General features: G+C 44.0%; 2 protein-coding genes across 2 annotated transcripts in view; both read right to left on the bottom strand.

The window, feature by feature from the left end:
* Positions 1–7,009: 7,009 nt before the first annotated feature.
* The window catches only part of MED13L (mediator complex subunit 13L), a 164,112-nt gene continuing 143,815 nt past the window's right edge, over positions 7,010–27,306 (bottom strand). The window contains exons 23-31 of the mRNA XM_081892192.1: positions 24,926–25,114; positions 23,242–23,465; positions 22,108–22,250; positions 21,418–21,576; positions 19,719–19,895; positions 16,881–17,035; positions 12,836–12,997; positions 11,566–11,678; positions 7,010–10,073 (exon numbers count right to left, since the gene is read on the bottom strand). Coding sequence (XP_081748318.1) covers positions 9,941–10,073; positions 11,566–11,678; positions 12,836–12,997; positions 16,881–17,035; positions 19,719–19,895; positions 21,418–21,576; positions 22,108–22,250; positions 23,242–23,465; positions 24,926–25,114 — 1,455 coding nt within the window. The 3' untranslated portion in view covers positions 7,010–9,940. The remainder of the gene's footprint in view (positions 10,074–11,565; positions 11,679–12,835; positions 12,998–16,880; positions 17,036–19,718; positions 19,896–21,417; positions 21,577–22,107; positions 22,251–23,241; positions 23,466–24,925; positions 25,115–27,306) is intronic.
* The window catches only part of SPRING1 (SREBF pathway regulator in golgi 1), a 268,478-nt gene continuing 252,163 nt past the window's right edge, over positions 10,992–27,306 (bottom strand). The window contains exon 6 of the transcript XR_014163717.1: positions 10,992–11,035. The gene's annotated coding sequence lies outside the window, so the exon portion shown is untranslated. The remainder of the gene's footprint in view (positions 11,036–27,306) is intronic.

The raw sequence follows: 27,306 nt of genomic DNA, 5'->3' as shown, positions 1-27,306 counted from the left end.
CAAAAATGGGAGATGATGAACACCACAAAGCCACTGGCCAGGATGAGGACGGAAGATAGAATTCTGGAACCTCTTCGGGCTCCTTCTCCACTGCCCCCCCCAACTCCCATCTGCCCTGATGGTTGGCCACTTGAGATTACAAAAAACGTCAGGTCCATTAGTGTTTGGCAAAGTGCTCTCTGATTTCCTGCTGCTCCTAACTGGATGGGAGGAGGAAGCAGGAATGGGAGAGAGAAGATGGTAGACTTGTCACATACAGAGCCTGCCCAAACATTTCGGAAGAGTGAGGCAACTGCTAGGGATGAAAGAATTGGTCCATTCCAATTCTCTTAGGTTCCCATCTTTTCCTATCTTAAATTCAATTCTCCACATTTCTGCAGCAATTTGCAGATTATTATTTTTTTAATCCTCATGAAATGTCATCAGCGATATCCACAAATTTCTGCTCACATGCAGATATTTTAGGGTTGCCATATTTCAAAAAGTGAATATCTAGACACACACACACACACACACACACAAATGAAGTTTTTGGCCAGAGTTGTTGGTTTTTAGTTTTGTCCAAGGTTGTTGAGCTTTTATTTGCAATATATATATATTTAAAAAGGAAGTTTTGAATGTATTTTTGCCATGAAGTCCAGATTTTCCAGGATATTTAAGTGATTTCCAGCCAGACATATGGCAACCCTAACATATTTGTATGCGGTCTTGACATATTATTGCAAGAAATTCCCCCCTATATAATGCATTTTTGTATGTTGGCTTCACTAAATGATGCATTTTTTGCACACATCACCCTTGCACACATACATACACATAAACTAAGAGAGAGAAGATGAAAACCTTGGTTGGTTGGAGACCTGCATTGCAGAATTCAGAGACGTGCAATGTTTTAAGGATAGCTGTGTTTTGGTTCTCATATTGCTTTGGAAAATGTGCATCTCACCCTTCTTCCAAGGAAAGGAAGGGTGGATGAAAGGGCTTGTGGTATGATGGCTAGATCTGTCTGTTTCCATTCTGTGTCAGTTCCACATGTGTTCACTCATAGGTTTTCCATCTGTCAGCACAAAATTCTTCTTCCAAACTACTACTAAGGATCAAGGGGAGAACTTGAGCAGGAAATCTGTCTGCTCTTTCAGATTTGCCAGTGCCATGTTGTCTCTTGCTCTCTTCCTTTACGAACTCTGACTGCTTCCATATATAATTCACACACAGTCACGTTGCGTCGTGAGACTTGAAGTCTTCATACAGGGTATGCAAGGATGAAGGAAGTTGCCTTAGGATTCAGATCAAACCATAATGCCACAGCTGAATTCATACACACCTTAGCGTTCTCCAGGTGACTCAGCGTGCTTCTCTTGAACTTCTCCTGCAGGATATACACACATTTTCTTAAGTATGGTGCATCCACCAGGAATTGGAAATGACGGGGGGGGGGGGTTTCCTCTCTCTTTCTGGCTTCTTTTGCTGCTGCTGTTGTTAAAAGCCACTCTCTGTCTGCTTCATCACAGACCCCAAAGGCCCAGGCCCCTTTGTCTAACAGGTGGTCAATGCAGCACGTACGGTTTAAGTAATGGTTTTGCAAAAGGGACTCCTAAAAGCAGAACGGCAACCATACAATGAGGCCATTAGAGGTGAGTGATACCCAGTAATGTGCTCATTTAGAATGGCTTTGGTGTCCCTGGGCCTGCCAAAGCATCCAGCCACGAGCCTGCAAATCATTCAGCTGCCCCAGAAGCAGGGGAAGCATTTGGTACCGAGTCACGAGTCATGCTGAATTCATCTGGGAAGGACAAACAAAAACAAAAACCTGGACATTGGTGGCATAGAAAGTTACTAGCTTTCCGCAAGAAGTTACAGGATACGAACTGGTTGGAAAAGGAAGCTGTGAGGCTGCTATGGAACTTTTTGCAGGCATGGATTGGAAATGGGTTTGCGTGTGACCCTTCTGTTAGCATTGTGAGCACAAATCATCATCAATGTGCTGTAAGGAGAACATCCCAAGTAGACCCTCCGAGTAGTCCCTATTTTCTTGGGACAGTCCCGGATTTATGGAAGCCATCTCAGTTTCTGATTTGATCCCAGAAATGTCCCAAGGGATTCTCATACAATGGAGTTCATGTTGAAGACACACTTTATCTTCCCTGAATCTCCCATCATCGTGATGATCATCATTGTTATTTGCTAAATTTGTATATCTCCCTATACACGCAGGTCTCAGGGCGGTTACTTAAAATCACAATATAAAATCGCAAAAAAGGTTTAGCTCCTTTGGACGTCCCAAAGGTACTAATGTTATGGGGGGGGGACACTTTTCTCTATCTTCTTTCTCCAGGCCGTGCATAATTGTATAAGCTTCTGTCGCTTCTTATTCACCTTTTCCTTGAATTAAAAAGCTCCCAACACTGCAGCCTCTCCTTGTGGAGGGTTCACAACACCCCCTCAGTGATTTCATTTGCCCTTTTCTGAACCCAACCATCCTAGCTCATTCCCCAATGGGTATGTCAGCCAGCCAGCCAGCCTGTCTCTGGTCGCAGGGCTGACCTTTCCATCACAGAGCTCCGCGTCCTGGAGAGGACAGCAGAAAGAAAAGGCAGAGCGGACTTCTGCAAGGAACTTTCTTATTTGTCAAAGCCTGACTCCTGGTGGGCAAACACAGGCATGACTTCTGCTTTTCAACACATTAGGCTTCCCCAAGCTGTTTGAACCTTCCAGATATCTTAACACAAGAAGAGCCCTGCAGGATCAGGCAAATGGATCGTCTAGTCCAGCATCCTGTTCTCACAGTGGCTGACCAGATTCCTGTGGGAAGCCCACAAGCAGGACCCAAACAGAAGAGCCCTCTCCCCTCCTGTCCTTTCCAGCAACTGGTATTCAAAAGCATTATTGCCTCCAACTGTGCTGGCAGAGCATAGCCACTGCAGTTAGTATTTATAAAATGTGCTTTTATATCTTCTTGTATTGCTGTTTTATCAATTATAGGGGTGTTGTTGTTGTGGTTTATATAGCATATTGTTTGCTTTTTAGACTGTACAGCCATGTGCTCCAACATTTCTCCGATGAAAATAGGGACGTCCTAGAAGATCAAACCTCTCCATTCTTAAAGAAATCAGCCCTGAGTGCTCGCTGGAAGGACAGATCCTGAAGCTGAGGCTCCAATACTTTGGCCACCTCATGAGAAGAGAAGACTCCCTGGAAAAGACCCTGATGTTAGGAAAGATGGAGGGTACAAGGAGAAGGGGATGACAGAGGGCGAGATGGTTGGATAGTGTTTTCGAAGCTACCAGCATGAGTTTGACCAAACTGCGAGAGGCAGTGGAACTGGTGTGCTCTGGTCCATGGGGTCACGAAGAGTCGGACATGACTAAACGACTAAACAACAACAACAACATTCAATCACCATCCTCCTCCTCATCATCATCTGTCTGGAAACCCAGCTAGATGGGTGGGGTATAAATGTTGTTGTTGTTAATGCCCTGCCTATCTGACTGGGTTGCACAAGACACACTGGGTGGCTTCCAACCTATATGAAAACATAACAAAACACTAAACAACCTTCCCTATACAGGCCTGCCTTCCAATGTCTTCTAAATATTGTCTAGTTACTTATCTCCTTGGCTCAGGGGTTGCCTAACTCCGTATTCTCCAACATTTCTCTGATGAAAATTGGAGCATCCTAAGGAAAAGCAGGACATTCTAGGTTGTTTTGGTTTTTTGGTTTTTTAAATCCTGTGTACAGTAAAAGCTGGTGGTTACCATTTGCATGTTAACACATTTTTTGAGGGGGCCCATGGTTTCTGATGCTGGCGAACTGCAAAGAGGGTGCTGGTGTCGGGTCTGAAAGCATAGGCTGTCTCTGTCCCCTTGTCCAAACATTTGCCAAAACAATAAGATCACATTTCAAACACAAGAAAATAGGTAGCTGTCTCCCTTGCATTAATGTTGGGAACAACAATAGCAGCTGCCGTTGCAAAGCCTTCCTGTTTGGGGACATCGAAGGTGTTTCTGGTTTCAGTGAAAAAAGCAAGTGGTTTGATATCTTTTTTCAAAAAAGAAGAAGAAAGCCCATAATGTTTATTATTTTTCTGGGCCTGCTTGCATCTTGCCGTCGTGTGATTTCAGACTCGCCCGTGCCCTGCTTTGAACTGCGTGATAATGAAAAGCAGGACACACCCGCAGCTCACCCATTGGAGCTCTTCCTATGATGCAAAACCCTGGCTCCAATCCAGCTCTTCTAATGCCTGCAGAGACGGAAAAGATTGTGCTGTGTTAAAAGTCACTTGGCAGTAAACTTGTTCCGCTGATGAAACATGCTTTGAACCAACGGGAAACGGTTGCTGGTAACTGTTGCAAATGTTGCGCTGGATTCCTCAAAGCTGTGCAACGCTTTGAGAAATCATTGCGCTAGCGGACAGAGGATATTGAATGCAGCTCAGCGCCTGCTTAAAAACATTAAGAAGAGCCTGCTGGATGAGGCCAGTGGCCCACCTGGTCCAGCATCCTGTTCTCACAATGGCCAACCAGATGCCTGTTGGAAACCTTCAAGCAGGACCCCAGCACAGGAGCTTTCTCCCCTTCTGTGGCTTCCAGAAAGTGGCACTCAGAAGCATTGCTGCCTCTTGACGGTGGACATGGAGCATAGCTGTTGTGGCTGGTAGCCACTGACAAGCCTCCTCCTCCACAAATTTGCCCAAACAGGGTTGGGGATGGGGGACATGCAGGGTGGGTTTGGTTGAGGGCCAGAGGGAGAGGGTGGAGGGTCTGGCAGGGGTAGGGGGTGGGCAAGGTTGGCAAGCAACAGGGGTTGGCGTGAGCAGGGGTCACAGCCCCTCGACTTGGGAAGCAGCTGCCTTGAGACCTGATATGTGTGCCCTCTGGAGCACGTTATTATAATAAGGAAAGTTATAGATAGGGTGGAATGCTGAGAAACTAAGATTCTTTGCTTTTCTCTTCCCAGTAAAATTCACAGAATCGGAATTATTCTTTTCGGGGCACCACCCTGCATTATAAATCTCAGATGAAGGCTCTGGAAAACTTGGGGAGTGATGGTAGATAGCTCTTATCCCATGCAAATAGCTGTAGAGACTGCATTGCACAGTAAAGTCATAGAGTTGGGGGAAAGTATTCCTGGTCCGTTCTAGTTGACGGGAGGGATAAACCCTTGGCAAGCAATTGGTTTATTCCCCCCCCCCCAAGTTCTCTAGGGCAGTATCTTTCTTTTCTTTTTAGAGGAGAAGGGTTAAGCAATCCTTTTGGAGGTTTTTCTCGAGAAACCAAGTATTAAGTATTAGGAAAGCCAAGTATTAAGAGAGCATGCCCAAAGCCCTCCATGCCAGTGGCCCCTCCTCCCCTACTCAAGCAAATTATCCTTGTGGGACGGGTGGGGAAAGACAACTGGAAGTACAGTCGCACCTTGGTTTTCAAACAGCTTAGTTCTCAAACGTTTTGGCTCCCAAACGCCGCAAACCCGGAAGCGACTGTTCCGGTTTGCAAACTGTTTTTGGAAGCCAAACGTCTGGCGGGGCTTCCGCAGCTTCCAATTGGCTGCAGGAGCTTCCTGCAGCCAATCAGAAGCCGTGCTTTGGTTTCCGAACATTTTGGAAGTCGAGCGGACTTGCAGAACGGATTTCGTTCGACTTCCAAGGTACAACTGTATCAGGAAAGTCTCCTGCAAACAAGAGGTTGTAGAGGCTTTATCCTGGGCCCGAAAGCAGGCTTTGGCAACTTGGCACACTTGTGAGGTTTTGGACTACAACTCCTCATCAGCCCCTGCAAAGCACAGTTGTGCTGCACTAAAAGGATTCGCGAAGAGTCAGAACATTTATGCAGCCCAGGTAAGTTGAATTTTTTCCCAATTATAATACTAGTGTTTCTGAATTTCATTCAGACCAGTTGGCGTGGCGTGGCACAACTATGAACATCATTCCCCCACCCTTTCAGCACATGCCTGCTTCCATTAAAATGGCAGGAAATAACTGTATACCAGGATTATCGCCCCAAAGTTTGTTACTTTCCTCCTGTGATTTTCTGGGTTAAGGAGGTTGCAAATGGCCTCTCCCCTCCCCCCCCCCCGAATCAAGTAACACAGAAATGAGTGCTTTAAGATGCACTGTGCTGCGTTAGTTTTCTGGGAGCAGCTTTTACGTGGTGTGGCAGCTCAAATAAAGTGGAAATTATCGCTTAAGGAAACGTGGGGGAAATGGAATAAACTGCCGTGTGAACGCAGCCCTGGTCTACTATGATATGTTGGAACAAGGCCAATGTTTCACGACTGTGGAATCATAGAATTGTAGTGTTGGAAGAGACCATGAGCGTCATCTAATCATAGCTGTTAAGCATCCCTTATTTGGCGGGACAGTCCCTTATCCCAGCGCCATGTCCCGCTGCTGTCCCTTATTGATGATGTCCTTAAATTTCCCGGGTTTCAAAGGAAGCAGCTCCTCTCCCTCCCTCCCTGCCGGCCAGGGAGGAGGGAGGCTCCAACTGTGTTGCTTGGCTGCGTTGCTCACCCAATAAGGAGTCTAAGAACGACTGGGGGGTGGAGCTTGCATGCCTTGTGGCGATCAAATCGGCCGCGTTGCCTGGGGACTCGCCTTTGCTCAGCACTTCCCAGCGGAGAGGTGAAGGTGGTTTTCCTTGCTGGCAACCCTTTGCCAGGTTGCTGCGCTATGGGAACCACCACTTGAGGCTTCGTTTGGCTGCTGGTTGACTAAAATCCCTTATTTTGGCTGCTGATCCCTTATTTTCGAGGCTGCTGGTCCCTTATTTTCAAATCTGTAAGTTGACAGCTATGCATCTAATCGAACCCGCTGCGATGCAGCGATCTTTTGCCCAACGTGGGGCTCGAACCCACAGCACTGAGATTAAGAGTCTTGTGCTCTACTGACTTAGCTATCCTATCGCCTTGCCCTTCCCCCCCTCCCCAAAAGAGCACAGTTAACTCAAGATGGGCCAGCGAGCAGCTTGTTGAGTCACCAGCACGTAAATAGAGCGGCAAAACCCACACGAGTTTCAGTAATTCAATAATTTATTCATCTAAAAAAGTGTGTAAAAGTATATAGCTCTCATCCACAAGGTATATATGAATGACATTTAAAATGGAGGTCTTTATTATTATTGTTTCTTCTTTTTATCAAAGTCTCTTTTTTTTAGTGTATTGTACCAGCGATATACTGTAAGATTTAAAATGAACTTCACGTAGTTCTTTTTTTTTTCTCGTTTTGTTTTGTTTTTGTTTCAAATTGTTGGCTATATATAAAAGAGGCTCACTGCAAAAATGCTCAAGGGGGGAAAAAAGCTCAGAACTCCCCTCCTCCCCCCCGCCCCAAGAAATGTACAGCTTTTACATTTAAAAAAGGTTCTGAAATATACATACAAGCATGCTGGACACCCCTGCACACCCCTTGCTTGCCTCCACCCACCCCACCCCACCCCACTTCGCTAGAACTGTTATAATTCCAATTTCTGCATGATTTCCAAAATTAGAAATTAAAAAAAATAAAATAACTTCTTCACTCTGTAGGAAATCCAGGGCTTGTACATTTCAGATTAATTCAGTAAAAAACTCACAAGTAAAATAATGCATATTTTAAAGGGAAGTATTATACAGATTTTCACACTGAAGTACATAAGATTTTTTTTTCTTTTTAAAATCTATTGCCATTCATTTATTTTGCACAAAAATGTATAAATATGTTACCAGCTTCTATTAACTTAAAAAAATTAAATAAAAACACCACCGGATGAAAACTACTTCTCGCTACCCCTCCATCCCCTTATTTGTGGGGTGGGGGAGGCATTTTAATTTTTGCAATAAAACTGGATCTCTGGGGAAGGAAAGAACCCCCTCGGTAAAAACAGCCCATTAAAAAGAAAAAAGGTAAAAGTAAATCCATCTCTAATTCAAAGTTCAGGGTTATTTTGGGAACAAAGAATCCCCAAAATGGTAAAAGATAACTTTACATAGTTTTCCTCACCAAGTTTTTTTTTTTTTGTATACAAGTTTACAATCTTCATCTTTTAATGCTCTTCAAAAGGCCTTGAGAATTTTCCTTTCTGATTAAGAAAAAATAGTAATGCAATATTTTTTTAAAATCAATTTTACACTGTATACATTAGATACAAATGGTTTTGATATATCTGATTTTCCCCCTCCTGTACATTGCAAAGGTCCCCCCTGCCCTGCCCTGCCCCTAGAGCAGAGAATAAAAGCGATCCATTTACAGGGTCTTCCTCTGACCGATCCCTTCACCCATCAAGCATGGGATTATTATTATTATTATTTTTAATAATAAATTTTGTTTTTAAACCTTACACCATCATTTCAAGAAAAATATTCTTTAAAGTCATAGAAATTTTAATTAATTATTATTATTATTATTTTCTTCTTTTTTTTTAACCAGAACAAGACGGACTTTTGGAAGAACTTCAAAAATGGTATTCTCTTTAAGGACGATGGTCAGCAACCTGGACCACGTCCCCACAATACTTGATTCCTCTTCTTTACGGCAGCCCAGGCCTGCCCACAGTGCAAAGAGAAACATTAGAAATGGGATCTTTAAACAGCATAGACTTCTCAAATTCTAGAATTAAGGAGTCATAAAAATAATATGATTTGCTTTAAACTTTTTTTTAAAAAAATGGCAAACATTTTAACTAAACCGATTCATTTTTTTTCCACCTCAGTGGTCTTTCATTTTCAAGTACTAATTTAATGATACAACTTTTAAAAATTATTTCTTTGAAATAATATTTTTCTTCCTATAGACAAATACACCAGATTCAAAACTGATAAGAGTGTAAACAATCTATGTATGTGTGTGTGTGTGTGTGTATGCACATATATATATCACACATACATACATAACACACACGAATATATGACAGATGAGTCTCTCCCAGTTTACAGGTGACTTGAGCTTCGGGAATAATTTCCACATCCATCAGACTCCTCTCTTAATCAGTATTTCTCCCTTCAATTTGCCTCGACGCTAAAGTGTTTTATTGCCTCCCACTGGTCTGTTGTCCTGCATTGCGTTATTGTTCATGTGACTTTATTTAAACCTCGCTAGAGTTCCTTAACCAAAAAAAGTCCACCAAAGATAGTAATAATAATAATAATAATAAAAATAGTGACTCCTACTAAAGTTCTTCCTCGAATGCTCTTCCTAACTTGTTTTTTTTTTTTAATTTCCTCCATGGTTTTTACCCCATTTCTCAGTCAGAAGAATGCGAGGTATGTCGATAAATACTTCTTGGCAGAGCATAGCTGGATCAACTACTGTACCTGGTCCTCTATAATTTAACAGCCCCCATTAATAAATTAAAAAACAAACAAAACTCAAAGAGAGCATCTCCAAGACCGTTCGCATCTACATGGACAGGTAACAAATGCATGCATTCAACCCAATCCACTCAGACAGGAATTGCAGGTACACAGAAATCCCACTATTTTTCTTTTGAAAAGACTACAAGAACTGGTTCTTCATTGCAGCCACGTTCATCCGGCGGTTTTTCAAGGAACAATGTTAAAAGAGTTTTGGGCCACCCAAACTGGTCACGACAACATTTCGCTCGGAAGGAGGGCACTTGTCCGTGCGCAACAAAACAGAAAATAACAAAAAAAGAAATAACAAAACGGAAGGACACTGTCTTCTGTGGTCCGTTGTTCCATTAACGTCCCGCCACTGCGTTAACACTGCCCTTGATGTTGCGGTACATCTCACTGTCTGGTATGCTTGGCAGAAGACCTGATGTGGCCCACCAGGCACACTCCACAAACACTGGAGAAGCCTCCTGTTATTATTCCTGGAAGAAACATGGCGCTGCTTGGGCCCCAGAGGCTGGGGTCCGACGAGGAGAAGGGCTCCTCCGACCCTCGCGAGCCACGGCCCGTCTTTCTCAGGTTGAAGGGGAAGGTCATCCAGGCGCTTCCGGGTGATTAGAGGATGTTCATGATGGCATTGTATAGCTGTGTGAGCACCACAAAGTGGACAGGAAGGCAGGAGCTGCGGTCCTGAGTTGCGGGGTTGCAAGTGAGCCACGACAGTGCATTGTACTGCTCCAGCACAAACCTGCAGGAGAGGAGAAGGGAAAGAAAGGGGATGGTGGGTCAGGACAAGGGGCTCCTTCTGTCTCACAACCTTCCACTTCCCAAGGCTTCTACTTTAGGGCCTGCTCGGTAGTGGCGCCCTTCCTGTGGAACACCCTCCCATCAGGTGTCAAGGAAATAAACAACTATCAGACTTTTAGATAGTTTAGAGAAGTTTTTAATGTTTGGTGTTTTGTTGTGTTTCTAATATTCTGTTGGGAGCCGCCCAGAGTAGCTGGGGAAACCCAGCCAGATGGGTGGGGTATAATAATAATTTACTGATATATCAATTACCAGCCCTTCACCAGCAGGTCCCAGGGCAGGTTATGACAATCAAAACACAGTATTAAAAACTCTTTAATACACAGAAATAAGGTGCTGCAGGCAGAGGGCCTTCTCGGTAGTGGCACCCACCCTGTGGAACACCCTCCCATCAAATGTCAAGGAAATGAACAACGGTCTGACTTTTAGAAGACATCTGAAGGCAGCCCTATACAGGGAAGCTTTTTAATGTGTGATGTTTGATTATGTTTTTATATATGTTGGAAGCCCCTCAGAGTGGCTGGGGCAACACAGTCAGATGGACGGGGTATAATGCAATATTATTATTATTATTATTATTATTATTATTATTATTATTATTTAAGATGGAGATAGTAGCCAGGTTTCTGCAACATGCAATGAGGATTTGTGAATGTTATACAACATTAACTTAAGTGTTAGATGCAGATTTTGCTGAGTGGTTTTATTGTACTGAACCTTATTGGAATCTTGTATAAATGCCAATAAAGGTTTGAGAATTGAACTGAAAAAAGTATACATCGCAGGAGGGTAAGTATGTCTTCTGCATTTGACAAGAGCTGTGTTGCAAAGGTGCCAGGGATGGTGGGAGTTGTAGTCCCAAAACATCTGGAGGGCCGAGTTTGCCTATGCCTGCTCTAAAATCTTCAAAGTTTCAAGCTTTTCCTATCAAGGATGTTGTCAAATGCTAGTGACGATTCCTCACCACTCTCTGGCCCAACCTTCCTGGCAGCTAGGCTGGAAATTCCTGCAACAGTGGAGCCTGGCTGGCGAATGGGGTGTTGCCCCTCAATCTGCCCTTTGCTAGCTCTCCAACTATCTGCCTACTTCCTTACAGCCAGTCTAGAGGTGGGCCTGACAGGTTGCAGCGCCTTAGCGAGGCCCTTGTAGGATGCAGCAGGGATGAGGATGGGGCAGAATCAGCTCTGCTTTTCATCGGATCTGCCCACTGTTGCTCTCCCTGCTTTCCATCCCACTAGTCCCGTCGGGCACCAGCCATCATTGTCCTGCAACGATAGGCCAACGGAAAGGAGGGCCGTTTGCACATGCCCCTCCCATAAAGGTCTGCAGAACGAGCCAACAGACATCTTTCAAAGCAGATGAGCAAAGATCAAAGGGCTGGTCAAAGGCTAGAACTTATTTCCTGGGCTTGAAAAGACACAAAACTCAGTTACCTCAGAACATCAGACGTGGTTTTAGAGTCCAAGGGGTGGGGAACCCTCTGGGAGTTCCGTGCAGGGAGGAGTTCATCCGTGTGAGCGACAGAGATGTGGTGATGCAACGATGCCTGTTTTGGGGAAAAGACAGGTGTCACCACACAGGGCTCCTGCAGTTTCCTTCCAGGTTCATAACCACCACCTGACAACGAGGGAGCAGCTACTCTAATGTGACCAAAGGGCTTGGGCTAGCGGGGTTGTAATCTGCAGAGCGGTTCTGCTCTCTCCTCCATCCCCTTGAACCACAACCTTCTCAAAACGTGCCCAAAAGATTCCCATGACAAATACTGGCCAAAGACATCTCCTTCAACTTGGTGGGGGGAAAGCTGGCCAAAGAGTTCCTTCAGCCAGAGATCAAGACTGGTTCTTGCCGCTTACGGGGAGGGTGGAGCTATGGAAATTCTGCAAATATGAAAGGGGGGGGGTGAATGTGAGGAAGGTGCCCTGGGGGACCCCTAACAAAGCAATTTTGGCCCTCGCTGCCCAACCACATCACATCAGAATCAGATTTTGCTGACAAAAGCAGGAACTGCTGCTATCACCATGTTCGGCAAGTCCACATGCATTTCAGTGAGGTGCTTAGTTTGCAGCTGATCTAGGTAAGTGTCCTCCCACCCCACCCTGGCCAAGCACCTCACAGGTAGGCAAGAGGAACCCTTGACAGCTTTGGTCCCAGTTTTAACAATACCACCAACTTGAATTATGAACAGAATTCATGAATCTGGTCCGGGGTGGGCATTGTGGGCATTGGGGTAGGAGAGATGGGAAGAGGGCTTGTGACAATTAAAACGGGGTTTCTGGCCCTCCTAGAGGGCTTCAACTAGGAAGACAGGCATTTGAATCCATGCTTAGCCATGAAACTTGGACTAAGTCTCAGAACGAGGCTCCCGTCTCAGTGCCACTAAGTGGGGATGCTAGGGATTGAGCAAGGGATCTGAAGTGGAGCATGCAACCCAGTTACAATTCCCTGCCCTTCTTCTGTCTGCTTGAGGTACATTCTTACAAAAGAGCAAGAAGTTCTGGCTAAGATAAGATGGATGTTGTCGTGCCAAAGACAGCAACACAACATTCCCCTGAGTGCATTTCTCTACAGCAAAGGGCACATACAAGACGCTTACAAAGGTGGGTCTAAGAACTTATCTATGACCAAGAGTAAAAGAGCTCTACTCAGGTTACAGATGCCACCAGAAGCAATGGCATTCTTTTCAAAAAAAAATGTCCAACAAACCTTCAAAAAGAGGGGACACTGATTCTGGGCCTGTGGACAGGATGACCAGAACCACTGAGGGAGGTTCTCAGCTTTGGCAGTAGAGACGAAGTACCCCAGAGCAAGAGGCTGCTGCTTCAGTTCTTCGGGTGCCTCCCGGGAGAGGAGACGTTCTCCTTGGCTCTGGAGAAACGAGAAGGGGGGATAGGGGGAGGAAATGCAAAATTAGGCATGAATGGCGCATGGAGAAGACAATGGGGTACTCAGCTTCAGTTGGTACAGGAGGCTTATTAAAGGGAGGTGGCAAATTTGACTGCCAGCCTTGTCCTCCCCTCAAATCATGCAAATGCTGTACCTTGTCTCATTTAATATTTTACTGATCCTGTTAAGAAGGGCAAGCATAAGAAACAGAGAGAAAAACAAAGAATCAAAAATGTAAATGATAAGGTGGCGCAGGCTGGAAGGACAAAAGTACAAAGATGCAGTGCAGGTCCAATAGTAAAGTATAATAATAAAGTATTGACTAATAAATAACAAGGATATGTATAAATAAAATTATTTTCCACCTGTGAGTTCCATCACTACTGAGAATAAAGATTGTGTGTGTGTGTGTGTGTGTGTGTGTGTGAGAGAGAGAGAGAGAGAGAGAGAGAGAGAGAGAGAGAGAGAGAGATAGACCACATGCCCCAATATTTGTATAAGAAACAAAATCATGCCGTACAGCCAATTAACAGTAATTTGAGTTCTGCCCATTCAGATACTTTTAGTTTATGAGATCTTTTCAGGGAAGGCAATTTGCCAAACCCTAGAATACCACACAAATGTTATGTCTTGTTTCAACATACATTTGTATTCCACCGGGCTTCTCTTTGCTCTCTGAGCATGACAATTTCCGATCAACATTTGTGTGGATCAGTTGGGTTTAAATATGGACGGATGCAGGAGCTAACAACTTCCATCAAATCAATCAACGTTCAATGCAAAACTGGTCTACAAGTCACACTGTTCATATGGGTTACTTCCAGTATCATGTGGAATATGCTGCTATATGTACTGCATATCACACAGCATATTGATGGCAGAATTTGTGCATTGATTCTGGTAATTAAAGGCACTTAGATCAAACTGTGGCGTGGTGCATGATTGCCTTAGCTTACATTTCAATGGTATAGTGCAGTCATTCTCAAACTTTTTTCCCAGAGACCACCTGAAATTGCTGAGGGTCTTGGCAGAACACTTGATGATTCTTCTGCCAGTTGTAGCAATTGTAAGGTGCTGTGCTAGATGCTAAATGGCAAGGATGTCAACAACTTTGGCTGAACCTCTCCCCAAAAAGCTTAACAACTTTGATGAAGCTCCCCCCCCCCCAAAGCTTAACAACTGTGGTCAATCCAATGGATAGATCATTGCCCATGGTTTGTTTTTTTTATAGTGGAAGTAGATCGCAGTCTCTTGGAAATTGGATGTGCCTGCTATATTTTTTTAAAATTTACATTTGCAGACATATCACAGGTTGGGCTCCAAACTCCGTGGAACTATTCAAGATTTTAAATTTGTAATGTTTTATAATGTTTTCAGTTATAAAATACAAATATGCACCCCATCCCTCCTCCAGAAAACAATAAAGTTGTGGTACATTTTTACAGTAACTGCAGGTGATTTGAGAGACAGCTTGACCACCACAACATCCTCAAAAGGACCCACTTAACAGGTCCCTGCTAAAGTTGAAATTACTTTATTCATCAAGCTGGCCCTCAAAGTGACCAGTTTGTCCACCCAGAATGCCTCAGAGTTCCCCTGGCTGAAAATTCAACAGCAGGACATGGAAGCAGGACTCGCTTGCAAACCGCAGCAATTAATTACAAGGTCCACGGACGAAAGGGTGCCCTCCCTTGACCTGGGGGGGAAATGATCACACGCTGCTGCTTTTCTACGAGCAAAAATTACACCTCAATTACCAGGCTCGTGTTAATGGTTAAGCTAGTTGCTCCAAAAGGCATTCGCCTACAAGGGGCCTCGCTGGGTTACCAAACTCCCTGATCGCCCATCTCATTATGGGAGAAATCTGAGGCTGTGCAGGATTGTCACGCCGTGTTGCGAACAATCTGCAAAAATGGCTACGACTTGGTAGAAATTACTGAACAACAAGTTTGCTTGAAGACTGCAGGGGCTGGGTGCAGAATGGGAAGGTTGCAAGGGTTCAGAGGTGGTGAGGTACAGAATGGATAGCAAGGCTACATTTTCAAGCAGGAGTGAGGACCCTCTTTCATACAGAGGGCCACCTTCTCTTCTGGGGAACTTTCCGGGGGCCGCATGCCAGAGCTAGTCAGGGCAGAGGGGAAAGTGAGTGGAGCAATGGATGCAATTTGACCTTTGTACCATAGGCTAGTTTTACAAGCACTTGGGCATCCCTTTCTATCCTCTATCCAGGGAAGCAAGAGGCATTATCAAAGTTCAAGCCAGACAAAAATACCCAAGGAGGATGTGAAGGGTGTGGGTTGGGAAGAGTCCCGATAGTTAGGTAACAGAGGCATCTCTGCTTTTAAGAACCAAAAAAGTACCCTATGGAAAGGTGTGCATGTTGCAATATATTTAGGTTAACCCAGAGAGCAGGAACTTGAAAATGTCAGTGGGGGGGGGGCACACGAATACAATATAAAAACTAGGCCAGCAGCCAATTTCTATCATTCAGTGCCACACTTAGTAAACAACAGGATTCTGGAAAATTTGCATCTGCCACACCAAAGGAAATCCACACAGTAGCTGCCTTTAGGGGCCACTGGAGATCTCACCACTTCCGCACCTGCCACTGGAGTAAATGCGTAACCCCCGGGATGCAAAAACAAAGCCATTTCACTTTGAGTGAGAAGAAGAAGAAAACATATGTTTGCCTTAGTGGAGCTGCGAAACTCACAGATGTGCTATTAATCAGGAAAGCAGCATCAGAACCTTTCTATTGACTTTATTGTCCCCATTATCCTTCATTTATTGAGAGCGAAGATGAAGGAAAATGTTCTCTTTTGAAAAGAAAACACTTTACAAGTCCTGCCGCCGCTGCCACCACCATCTCCTTAAAAATGCACAGCCTGCAGGTTGCAGGAGCATTCCAAGCAAAGGATGATAGGCATACATAATAACCCCCGTGAAGTGCCTCGTGCCACAGAGGCTGCAAGTGGGAGGAACTGTGCTAAACACTTCAACTATACGCTAAGCTTTCCAGAGTTAGAACCTTCCTTTCTGAAATTAACAAAATTAATTTACATTTTAAATAAGCTTTGATGCTGGAGCCAGCTTCTTAAAAGCCACTTTAAGGAGAACTTACTGCTGAACTACAAGCACCCTGGGCTAAGAAAACAAAATCTGCATAAAAATCCCAGCACCTGGAGAGTGTGCGTTCCAATGGGTGGTTTTATCGCTAGCAGGAAAGGAGGGGGTGGGGTGGGGGGAAAGCCTCTCTTCTTGCAGAAACCCTTCTGTGGAAACTTTAATCTAGCCCGTTTCCAAAACTGAATCCTTAAATGTGATTCCTCGAAGCCAAGGGCACCTCAGCACGGTTTGCAAAAAGAACCAACTGTATTCAATTGTCATGCTTGCTTCTTGCAACGTGGCACAACATTGTCCCCCAGAGAAATCCTAGCTACTCTAAAGCAGGACCCCAAGGAACTTCTGAATGTGGTCTCCGAGGCCTCTTTATCTGACCCTCAGGACTCTACTGAGGCCACACCCATCACGGACTGTGCTTCATGCTCCCCCTTGAGTGCTTTTGCCTGGCTGGGATGTATCCTTGAATGGCAATGATGTCTCTTGCTTGTATGGGTGGAGGCTGGATAGACTGTTGGGACAGGCAGGTGAATGAGTGCAGAAGCATGGCTGGAATGTAGCCTTACTGGACAAGGGTAAGGGTCACTCCCCTTGCATGTGGACCCCAGGAAGTTCCCCACCCCTGCTCTAAAGTAAGCACTTTGTGACTGAACTGAAAGGGAGGGGAGACAAGAGCCCAAACGCATAATGGATTTGGAACACTACCTACTGAGCGAGTATAGTGTGGAAATCGAAAGGAACTTACCCGGCTATGCTGGAAGGATGGTCCGATTCCAATCCCAGAAGGAGAGCCAGGGGAAGGGACCGGAGAGGAGTTGGGAGACGAGTGGAGATTCCCAGTCATTAGAATCCCAATGTCGTTATCCATGTCATCCGGGAATGGAAGGACAAACATGTCATCTCAAAGAGGAAGGAAGAGTGAAAGAAGAGATTAGTCATGTTGCCTTGTGGGATACAGAATGACTCGGGACACGGCAGCACTTGCACAGAGGAATGGCCAATGCTAACATTTGCCTTTGAAAATCCCCTGTGTTGCAAAACAAGACACTCTAAACAACAATATTTTTATACTGTTTCAAAATTCATAAACAGAAGACATATAATATGTGCATGGAGTCGCAAATTTTAGTGACCATTTTAGTGCTCATTGAAAGTGACTTACCACTCCTACCATTTCTGTTTATGGAACATTTATTCGATTCATATTAATTTGTGACTCCATGCACATATTATATGTCATCTGTTCATGAATTTTGAAACAGTGTGATATTATAAAAATATTGTCAGTATAGTATTAGCCGACGTGTTGCTTGTGGTTGTTGTTTAGAATATTTGCCTTTGGACAGGTGTCCCTTCTGTCAAAAGAATAGCCAGGACTCAGTTTTCAACAGGGCACATTCTAATTGGGCAGCTGCTCATCAGTGGCTCAAAGCCTTGCAACCTTTCGTGTCAAGGAACCAGGGCTGAGAACCGTCTCCCTCTCCCCTGCTGTCACTCTCAATACAGGACAGCAGAATTTCATGGGGCTATGCTAAATTAAATAGTATTTATTTCTTTACTATGTTTATATCACACAGTAAAGGAGCTTAATACAGGGTTACATTATGAGGCCTCGCTTCATTCTAAAAACAGACCTGTGAGGCTGATTAGGCTGAGAAAGGGTTGGATCCAAGGGAGTCATCCTGTTCAAGCAAGAACTTCCACTCGTGCAATGTGACTTCCCCTCCCTCTCCAACCCCTAAGTCTGTTTTCCCCCCCTACGTCGCCTCATGTGCTTTTTATGCACCACACATGAAAATTCAGGTTGTTCCATTTCTTAATGCACTCTCCAGGAAGTCCCTGCTGAAAGTGAAGTAAGTGGCAGTAAATTCTTGCTCAGTAACCATTCCAAAAATATTTTCAAACACAGATCTCTTGTTTGCGAAGGAGATCTAAATGTTTGGTGAGTGGTTTCCTCCTTTCCAAGGGAACTGGGTTGGCTGGTTGTGTGTGCCAAAAAGAAAAAAGAAAACAACTTTTGACTTACTACAAATGAAAGTATATGATGTTGATTTGCAGCAAAGAGAGAAAGACCAAGAGATGGGGGTGGGCAGGAGCCTTTGGGCTACTCTCTTCATCCACACTTTCTCTGAAGCACTTCTTTTCCCTCCCACAAATCTATCACTCTTCCTTCTCCTCCTCCTCTTCCAAAGACAGCAGCCAGAAGTGATTTTTAACCTGGCTTATTAAGTTTGCTTCCTACAAACGTGTGCGCTACAAACCAAAAAGCCATTGCCATGCTCTCGACAGCCTCCGAGGCACAAACAAGAGGGTTAATGGCTTCAGAGGCTTTAATTATTAAACATAGAACAAGGAGTTGAGAAAATTAAATCTTAACACCATTTTGGAAAATGCTAGCCTTTAGACATGGCTCTAATTAGCACACGAAACCCCAAAGGCTAGGTTAATGCAGGTTAAATATTTGGAAGCCCTGTGCTCAGGCGGAATTTGGGGGCCATAAAAGGACAGTGGCACTGGAGGGTAGGTGTCCCCCATGAGGCCCACTAAATTCCATCAGCAGATCAAAGCCAGGCCTTTGCATTAACCCCCCCCAAATGATTGAAGGGCCCCCTTCATACTGCAACTTGCATCCATTTTTAAGGCCTCTTCTCTCTCTAGATGAAAAGTACTAACATTCTCCTAATTTTCCTACAGAAAATTGCTGAAGAGTTGTTTACTGATTATGTGTTTGCCTCCGTGGATTTCTTCAAGAGGAGGAAGGGCAGGATATAAACTGATTTTTTAAAATAAATAAAAAATCACTCTTCCACTCAGAAGCAGCTTTTACAAATATAACCTTAATAATTCAAATCATTTTTATTTATTTCATTTATAGAACACCTTTATCTTCCAAGGATCTCAAGGTGGTATACATTGTTCTCCGGCTCCCCGTTTCATTTTAAGAGATATGTATAGGGATAGTACAAATAGCCAAGCTTCTGCAAAAGGCTGAACCATTTTGGGAAATGAGCTTCTGGGTTCTGTGTAGTTTATCCATATATCTCTGCTGGCCTTGCATTATTTGCCTCTCTCCAGAATATCCCTCCCTGTCACATGATTCCAGACCCTCTAGAAACCTACGAATCAGGCACAGTGCAAGCATGCAGACTGATCAGCTTGATGCTAATCACAGAACAACAGGGCAAATCATACATCCACTAAAAAATATTTGCCGCATATGGTTATAGGGTCAGAAAACAACCGGCCCTTACAAAATCCCCACTAGCCACAGCAAAGCCAAATTATACCACACAGAGTCTTTGCAATTAGCCAAAGCTATTAAAGAAAGAAGCTTGGCTTCTTTTCACTATGAGCAGCTTGCAAATATTGGCCAATTTGGCTTCCTAAACAAGAGCACGTGGCTAAGTAGTCAGTTGAACAGAAAAAGAAGAAACCATTTTTCTCAATGACCAAGAAGCTCCCATTGTTTGTCTTCATGCTTCTGGTATAAAAGCAGCAGCACTTGCCAATGACTGTCAGAGCAAGAATGTTTTGATCAACGTTATAGGGCAATTCCCTACACGCTGCCCAGCAGCTGACTTACCATTATTGGGGCTGAATCCATCCTCATTTGGATAGTTTGCTGGAGCGACTTGGATGGTTGCAGAGGTTGGAAACACCAAGATGTGTGTACAAGAGGCATCCTGCGGCGTATTCAGCTGGGATGACTGCAGGTTAAGAGCAGTGCTGCGGCCAAACACAGACCCCATCGTGACAGCATCTGTCAACAGAAGCAGGAGTAGATTTGTCAGGCCTCAGAATGGCCAAGGCACCATTAAAAAGAGAGTGTGCAAGTGTGTGAAATTAAGACTATCAAAAGCAGCAAAGGGAACAAATGGATTCAAACCAGCACAGTCCCATCAGAAAAACAGCTGCTTGCGTATGGTTTGATCCTGAGACTAAAATGTAGGGTTCTTCCTCCTCCCTCTCCCACACTAATCCTTTCTACAATTTTTGTACAAGCAAACCAGGGTTTGCAGTTGCATCTGAATCAGCCATCTCCAGTTCACATTTATCCTCCCCAAGCCTGAATTGGAAAAAAATGGATTGAACTGGATTTGCAACCCAAGTTCAAAGCAAAGCTTGCTGATATGGACATAACTGGAAACCATGGCTCAGCCAAACAAGAAAGTTAGTGAGGGAACTGAAGTGTGAACGGAGAACCAAACGGTCAAACCATGGTTTCCCCATTGCATTCAAATCAGCCTTTTTCTCCAACTCAGTATATCCATGCAATGAAGAAGACAAAGGTTTTAATAATATGCCCCTGGGGGAAGCCTTTCCAGGAACAGGGAACGTTTAAAAATCAAAATATAAAGGGAAGGTGCCCACATCGCTTTAGGCTGCTACTTTTATTTTATAAGAGATACTGTTGAAAAGTAACAAGAATGCATAGAAATGTGGTTTAGAGACACAAGCAGTGTTGTGCTCATGTCCTGCTTGTGAGATTCCCACTTCAGCATCTGGTTGAGAACAGATGGGCCTTTGGTGTGATCCAGCAGCAAGGCTCTTACATTCTTAAGCACATCCTTTCCCCATTATTTGGAGGCTGAACCTCTGAAGCAAAGAACCTCTGGGACTTGTGGAAGGTTCCTGCAAAATTTAGAACACTTAACGTGCTCATCCCTGCATGATGTTCCCTGAGTTGGAGATTATAATGACTAGAAGCTATATGCAGAGGGGAATGGGACTCTAATGGTTCTCCTCTCCTTCCTCTAGGTCCAATGGACATCCAAGTGTTAGCTACAATGCTTGCCCAAAGCTTATGCATGTGGAGCCCAATCTATGTGGACCAAATCAGTGTGATGCTTTCATAGGTCATTCAAGGGGAAGCAATTTGTGCAGATTGGGCTCTGACAAAAAGTTGCACCCAGGATCCAGCAAAGATGGGCAGTTCAGGCTAGTCTGGGAGCAAGCCAGTTGGCAGCAGTTACACTGCTTCAACACATGTAAATTTTACTCTCATCTGAACACAATATTCATCAGTCAGATTGAAAAGGAGATCAATGTATTTCATATTGAGGGTTGTGAGGGAATGAGGGAAATGTCATCTCCTCCTGCCGCTTCTTCATACTACATCTTTTCACAGTGCTGAATACACGGCACAGTACTTCAACATATGCCAAAGTAGATATATCATTTTGAAAACAAATCCAACCCCCCACTAAAAATAGTGGAAATGGACAAGATAAGTGAAGATAAACACACTAAGCACAACATCAGACTCTAATGTGGCTTATTACCTGGCATCACCACAAATGACCCCTGGGGCTCCATGGCAACCAAACAGGCACTGAGAATTGAGGGGGAGTCTGCAGAAGAGATGCCACACATCCGACACACCTCCTTCAACTGCTTGCTGATTGTCTGCAGCGAACACTCTCCAAGCAGGATGCTCCAGTCTGGAAAAGGGAGAGCAAGGGAGAAATGAGTCTCTCAGGGGATCTTCTCACACTCAAAAGAGCCCCAACAGTACTCAACCCAGAACTTAAAGGGGAAACTTGCCCACTTGACTGCAACACAGTTACACACCCCTGTCTGCACAGCTCTGCATTCACACACTGGTTCCCTCAGCATTGTTCTCTGCTTCATAGTTCTTAGGGGCTCTCTCCTCTCCCTTTATGCCCTTCCTTATAATCTTTGCTCTGCATGCTCACCTGCTCTCCCCATCCCCCCCCCACTTTCTCACCCACCTCCCTTTCAGCCAACAGAAGACATGATTCTGTACTACAGGTGAAGACCCCCAGACTTCTTAACTGGGGGTTAAACTGAGCTCAAGACTGTTGTGGCTTAGTGTGGTTTTAATCTGTGCTGTCGTGCTGTCATCAAGGGTTCTCTTCCAAGTAACATAATACCAATAAGCAACTTTGTTCCCCAAGCCAGTCCCTATTGCTATGCTTTGCAACCTGTTAAAGAGCACGTGCTCAGCGTACCTTTCAACTCTCCATGGCCCAGTCGCCCAAGGCGTCCAATCACAACTCTCCAGGGCAGTGATGTCATCTGGACAATCCCAATACACCATTCCCACAGCTTCTGCAAGCCAATTTTACGGGCCGATACCTTGCACCTCCTTGATCTATGAAGATGAGAGAACAAAATAATATTTTTGTATTTCAGCCTAGGGTAGCAATAACCTAATTTAAGGTGCAAATTCATGGTATTTCTAAAACTTATGCTCCATCTGTGAAGAACTGGAAAGCAGTAGTATAGATTCACATTGAAGAGTATTTCTTCTCACATGGGCAACCAAACAAGAACTTTGAGTGCCATCGGGGTGACTATATGAATTGTCTGTAAACGGAGCCAAACCACTAGTCCACCTAATCAACTGATTCTGTAGTTGGAAGTGAGTGGATGGAAGTAGTTCTATGCCCTCCAAGATGAGAGCCTGGTATAGATCTGGCCCCTTCTTAGGTGGGAGATGAGAGGGGTGTATTAGATGGTCCAACAGTGATGGGTCATGAGTCCAGTACTGCTTCAGAGGGTATCTTATTTGTGTATGCTTGGCAGTGACCCTTCAAATGTGGGCTGCAATATTGTTGAATGTGAGTAGCTTATGTATGGGCAGTTGATGATGCTTGAGGTAGTGAATGGTTGCAGTGGTTGTGTGAAATGGATGATGAGAGAGATTGGATGGCTGATTGCGTGTATGTTTCGTTGTTTGAAATTTTATATTTATGTGACCTTGTAGTGCTCTCTAATTTTAGATTATGTTTATGCATAAGGATATTATGCATTTTGCTATGTGAATCACTTGACATGGTTTTATTTGCTCATGGTGTGCATAAACTGCTTTGAGATATTTTAAGTAGTAAGAAGTCTATAAATGGAAATAATAATAATTAATTAATGCTAATGCTACTTCTACTAATAATAATAATAATACAGTACTGCCTCTCCTGTGGCTAGCAGAAGTACTCTAAGATGTCAGGGGGGGAAAGGGCTTGTCCAGCCAAGCCAAGCCATCCAAGATCCCCCAAACTGGAAATGCTGATGATGACTGAAACCTTCTGCGTGCAAAGAGCATGTTCAGCTACTATGTGTAGAAACCCGGTTTTTTGCCCTACCTGTTTGGCAAATCGATGTTGACAATGCAGGTTTCCAACAACTCGCCGTGCAGGTCGGTGCAGGAGGCCAGAAGCCACCGCTGGTCGTGAGATAAACAATACCCAACAAAGAGCACATTGTACTTCTGGCTGGCTTCTCCAAAGGTCTCCCCGAGCTCTGTCTGTTTGTCTTTGATGGGTGCCAGGATAAACGGAGGGGAGTACAGCTGAATGGGGCTGGGCCGCTGTAAAAAGAAGAAGACATCACGTAAGATGTTGAAAAGGCTTTTAAGGTCACAGCAGCTCTCTGCTTATGGTATGCCATTTGTCTGAAGCAAGGGCTGTGGAGAGCTACCAGCACTGTACGCCTTGAACACTCAAACAGCAAATATCTCAAGATTTTCATCTTAAGGATGATCTGATCCCTACAATCCTCCATGGTCCTCTATGGCTAGAAGCAGTGCATTCAGTGTTGGAGGCCCACGCCTGTGGCACTCCCTCCCATCTGAGATTAGGCAGGCACCCTTCTTGTTATTGCCCTTTGTGTGGTTTACTTTAAATTGTAATTTTGTGTACACCACTTAATGATTAAGCAGCATATCAATACCTCAAATAAATAAATAAAAATCCATTGCGTAGTGGGGCAGCCACTTCATACAAACTTCTCAAAACAAGCTCAGAACATAGCTTTTTCCTTTTTTTTCTTTTCAGAGCAAGGACAGGTGTTGTGCCCATTCATCCACTCCCTCCGCTCTCCTCTCTCTCATCACAATATGTAAAAAAGTTTTGAATTGAGATGGAGGAGGAATGGCATTTAAACAGATTTCTACGTGGAATTTGTCGGCTCTGACCCAAGTGAGCTTCTTGCATCAAGCATGAGCTTATGCCTCAACTGCTAGCGTATGGTCGTTGTCCTTTCTCCTCAAATAGTGACATGCCAAAGAATACACGAATTACATATATATATATCACATATAAAAGAGTCAAGCCACGTGAGATAATTTTATATTAATCTTTTATGGTTATATGCACTGTTGTAGACACCTTGTTCTGCTTACTTTAGAAACCCTGAGTGTATATATAAGTCAATGGAGGTGCTCATTCTGGACTGAGCAGGTTCCACTATGCAACTGATAAATCCTTGGCTCAAGGAAGACAGCATTTGACACCACCATTTTTATTTATTATTTTTGCAGTGTCATATTTCTGGGTGGTGTTTAGTTTAGTTTAGTTTTTAGTTTAGTTTAGTTTAGTTTAGTTTAGTTTAGTTTAGTTTAGTTTAGTTCTGTTCTGCTGATTTGCACAGTTGGAAGTTCTACTGACCTAAGGGTGATGAGACAATGCATCTGTGTGTTTGCTTCATTCCAAGAGAAACGTATTAAGGTGTTTAGTAACATGTGAAAAGGAAGCAAATGATCATTCAGCTTTGAGGCTTCTAAAATTCAGGGTGGCAGGGTTAGACCGCAAACCCAGCTGTGCAGTTAACCTCCTCAATGCATTGAAACAGCCTCGGTAGCCTTGGAGTCTATCGCTGCTCTCAGTTTCTCAAGCAGAGATTCAAAGCAACTGCCGTGTCCTCCTCTGCCTGCTTCTTGCGATAACTTGGGCACAAGTCAGCAACTAGATACTTTAGGCCAAGTACCGGGTTCCGTTTCAGCTTTCCAGGGCGGGGCTGGTTATTGTGTGTGTTTGTTAGAGCACTCACCTCCGGGTTCTTGAGAGTCATCTCGATGTTGGCTGCTGGCCCAAAGCCGGTCAGGGACTTGATGTGGATCTGTGTGGGCAGCGGTTGCCTGCACTGGCAGTAGACAGAGAACGCCAGAGACTTCAAGTGCTGAATGTAAAAGACTTGCTCGTCCTTCATGGTCTGCAGCATGTATTGGCAAGGCACAATCTAGAGTGTGATAGACAGAGGAACCAAGTCAGGATTATAAGGCTCATCTTAGGACCTGTTCACATGTTTAATATTTAAGGGGCACCCATAAAATATTTTTTTTGCCCATATACACAAAAGTGAAGGCAAGCAAGAAACCTGATAATTTTTAAACTGTTTTGGAGGTTGTAGCTTTTTGAGAGTAGAAAATTTGGACACGCTGTTCCCTTAATGTGTGAAGCAATCACTGTTATTCTGCCTGTTCTACAACATGAGCCATTTGCCACAGACTGGGGTGAGCTGAGCGAGTTCACACAAACTGATGCCATTTCAATAGCATGGAGAGAACCCGCTATCAATAATAGAGTCCCATTATGCCACTGCTTAGTCATATAGAAGCAATTTTCATGTGCATGTCTGATGTACTGCAACGCCATGCCTTCAAGAGAACCTCTGACACCCAAGTACTTCTCAGAAAAGCTATGTTTTAAGCCAGGCTCTCAAAAACAGCATCTGCAGTAGGAAACCTGCTCCTTGGCCGTTTGACTTCACAAAGATAGGAACTCAAGAGGATGGAAAATTCTTTCATCCAGAAATGAGGCTTCCATATAGAAAGCTGGCTATCGAGTAGAAAAGGTCTTGGCCAAGGCTTCTCCCTGACAGGCTAACTCTATCTAGTTGGAGGCAGAGGAGGAGAGGACAGGGAGTGAAGAAAGAGCTGGGGGGGGCGCACTTTCCCATTCTTTGGACTCCCTGGGAAACCTGCTGTTGTACCTGGAACTGGGTGTGGAGAGTGCAGCTGAATGGGGTACAGCTGTGGGCCTGCTCATACAAAGCAGTGAGAGAGTGAGAGACTTGTCTTCTCGTTGTGAGACTTTTATGGGTGAGCTGAGAGTTTTGGGGGGATCCTGGGTGAGAACCCAGAGGCTGAGAAGGAGGGTGTGTCAGAAGGAAAATGAACTGATCTCTCTCTCTCTCATATTTTTATATATATATATATATATATATATATATATATATATATATATATATATATGTGTGTGTGTGTGTGTGTGTCTAAATGTAACTTTGTATTAATGTAACATTTTTATATGTAACTCTGTATTTTTGCAATATTTTTGTTTAAAAATATTACTGTTGCTGCTTCAGTTTTCTGTCCACTTAGTGTATTAAGTGGTATAGAAATGCTGTAAATAAAATAAATACACGGAGGTAATTTTCCCCCATGGGTAAGTGCTCCATCGCATGAGCTGCACATGCTGTTAATACTCCAGATACAGGTTTACTTTGCTGTTTGTGAGAATTAAACCTCAGACTCATCTGGAGGTCAAGATTATTACAGAACAAACACTGAACTAATTGTGTGTAGTAATCAAAGGGCTCCAGGCAGAGGGCCTTCTTGGCAGTGGCACCCTCCCTGTGGAATACCCTCCTATCAGATGTCAGGGAGATAAAGAATTACACAACTTTTAGAAAACATCAAAAGGCAGCCCAGTTCATGGAAGTTTTTAATGTCTGACAACTTAGTATTTTTTATATTTTGCTGGAAGCTGCCCAGAGCAGCTGGGGAAACCCAGCCAGATGGGTGGGGTATAAACAATGTTATTTATTATTAATTATCATCATCATCATCATCATCACTACTCCTGGATACAGTAGACTCATCACACATTTAATGAGTGCCTAATGGCCACTGTCAATTTCCTCCCAAGATTTTTGCACTTTATCTTGCTACAGAGCCAGAAAAAATCTGCTACAGTCTTCCAACACAGCTACATTCGAAAAGCAAATGAGATTAAATCAAGATCTTAATTTGAATGGTTCTGCAGGATGTCCTGTGCAGGTGTCCTATGAGATATTTGCTACTAGGGGTATGTGATGTACCCTACCCTACATAAATTTAATTTCTGCTCCCAAGCCACAATAAACCCACAAAAAGACATGTTGCTCTAAAAACGTTTGCACAAACTGTGCTGTCCGGAAGAATCTTGCAGAAGAGAATGTGCTATATTCAATATGTCATGTTGTGTTCTATTTAGAGCTCTGATTTCCACTGGCAAAAGGCCATGTACTTACAAAGCAAACTACAGGTTCGTGGATATAAGAAAGGCACATAATGAGCTGGCAAGAGCACCATTTGGCTCAAAATCTAAGAGGCAAACTGGTCTCTCTCTAAGTGGCCTGGGCCCAGGACACCTGAGGGACCTCCTCTT

This window comes from Podarcis melisellensis (assembly GCF_964234715.1).
Source record: "Podarcis melisellensis genome assembly, chromosome: 16".
NCBI classification, from domain to species: Eukaryota; Metazoa; Chordata; class Lepidosauria; order Squamata; family Lacertidae; genus Podarcis; species Podarcis melisellensis.
This window is presented reverse-complemented; position numbering and strand designations above follow the sequence as displayed.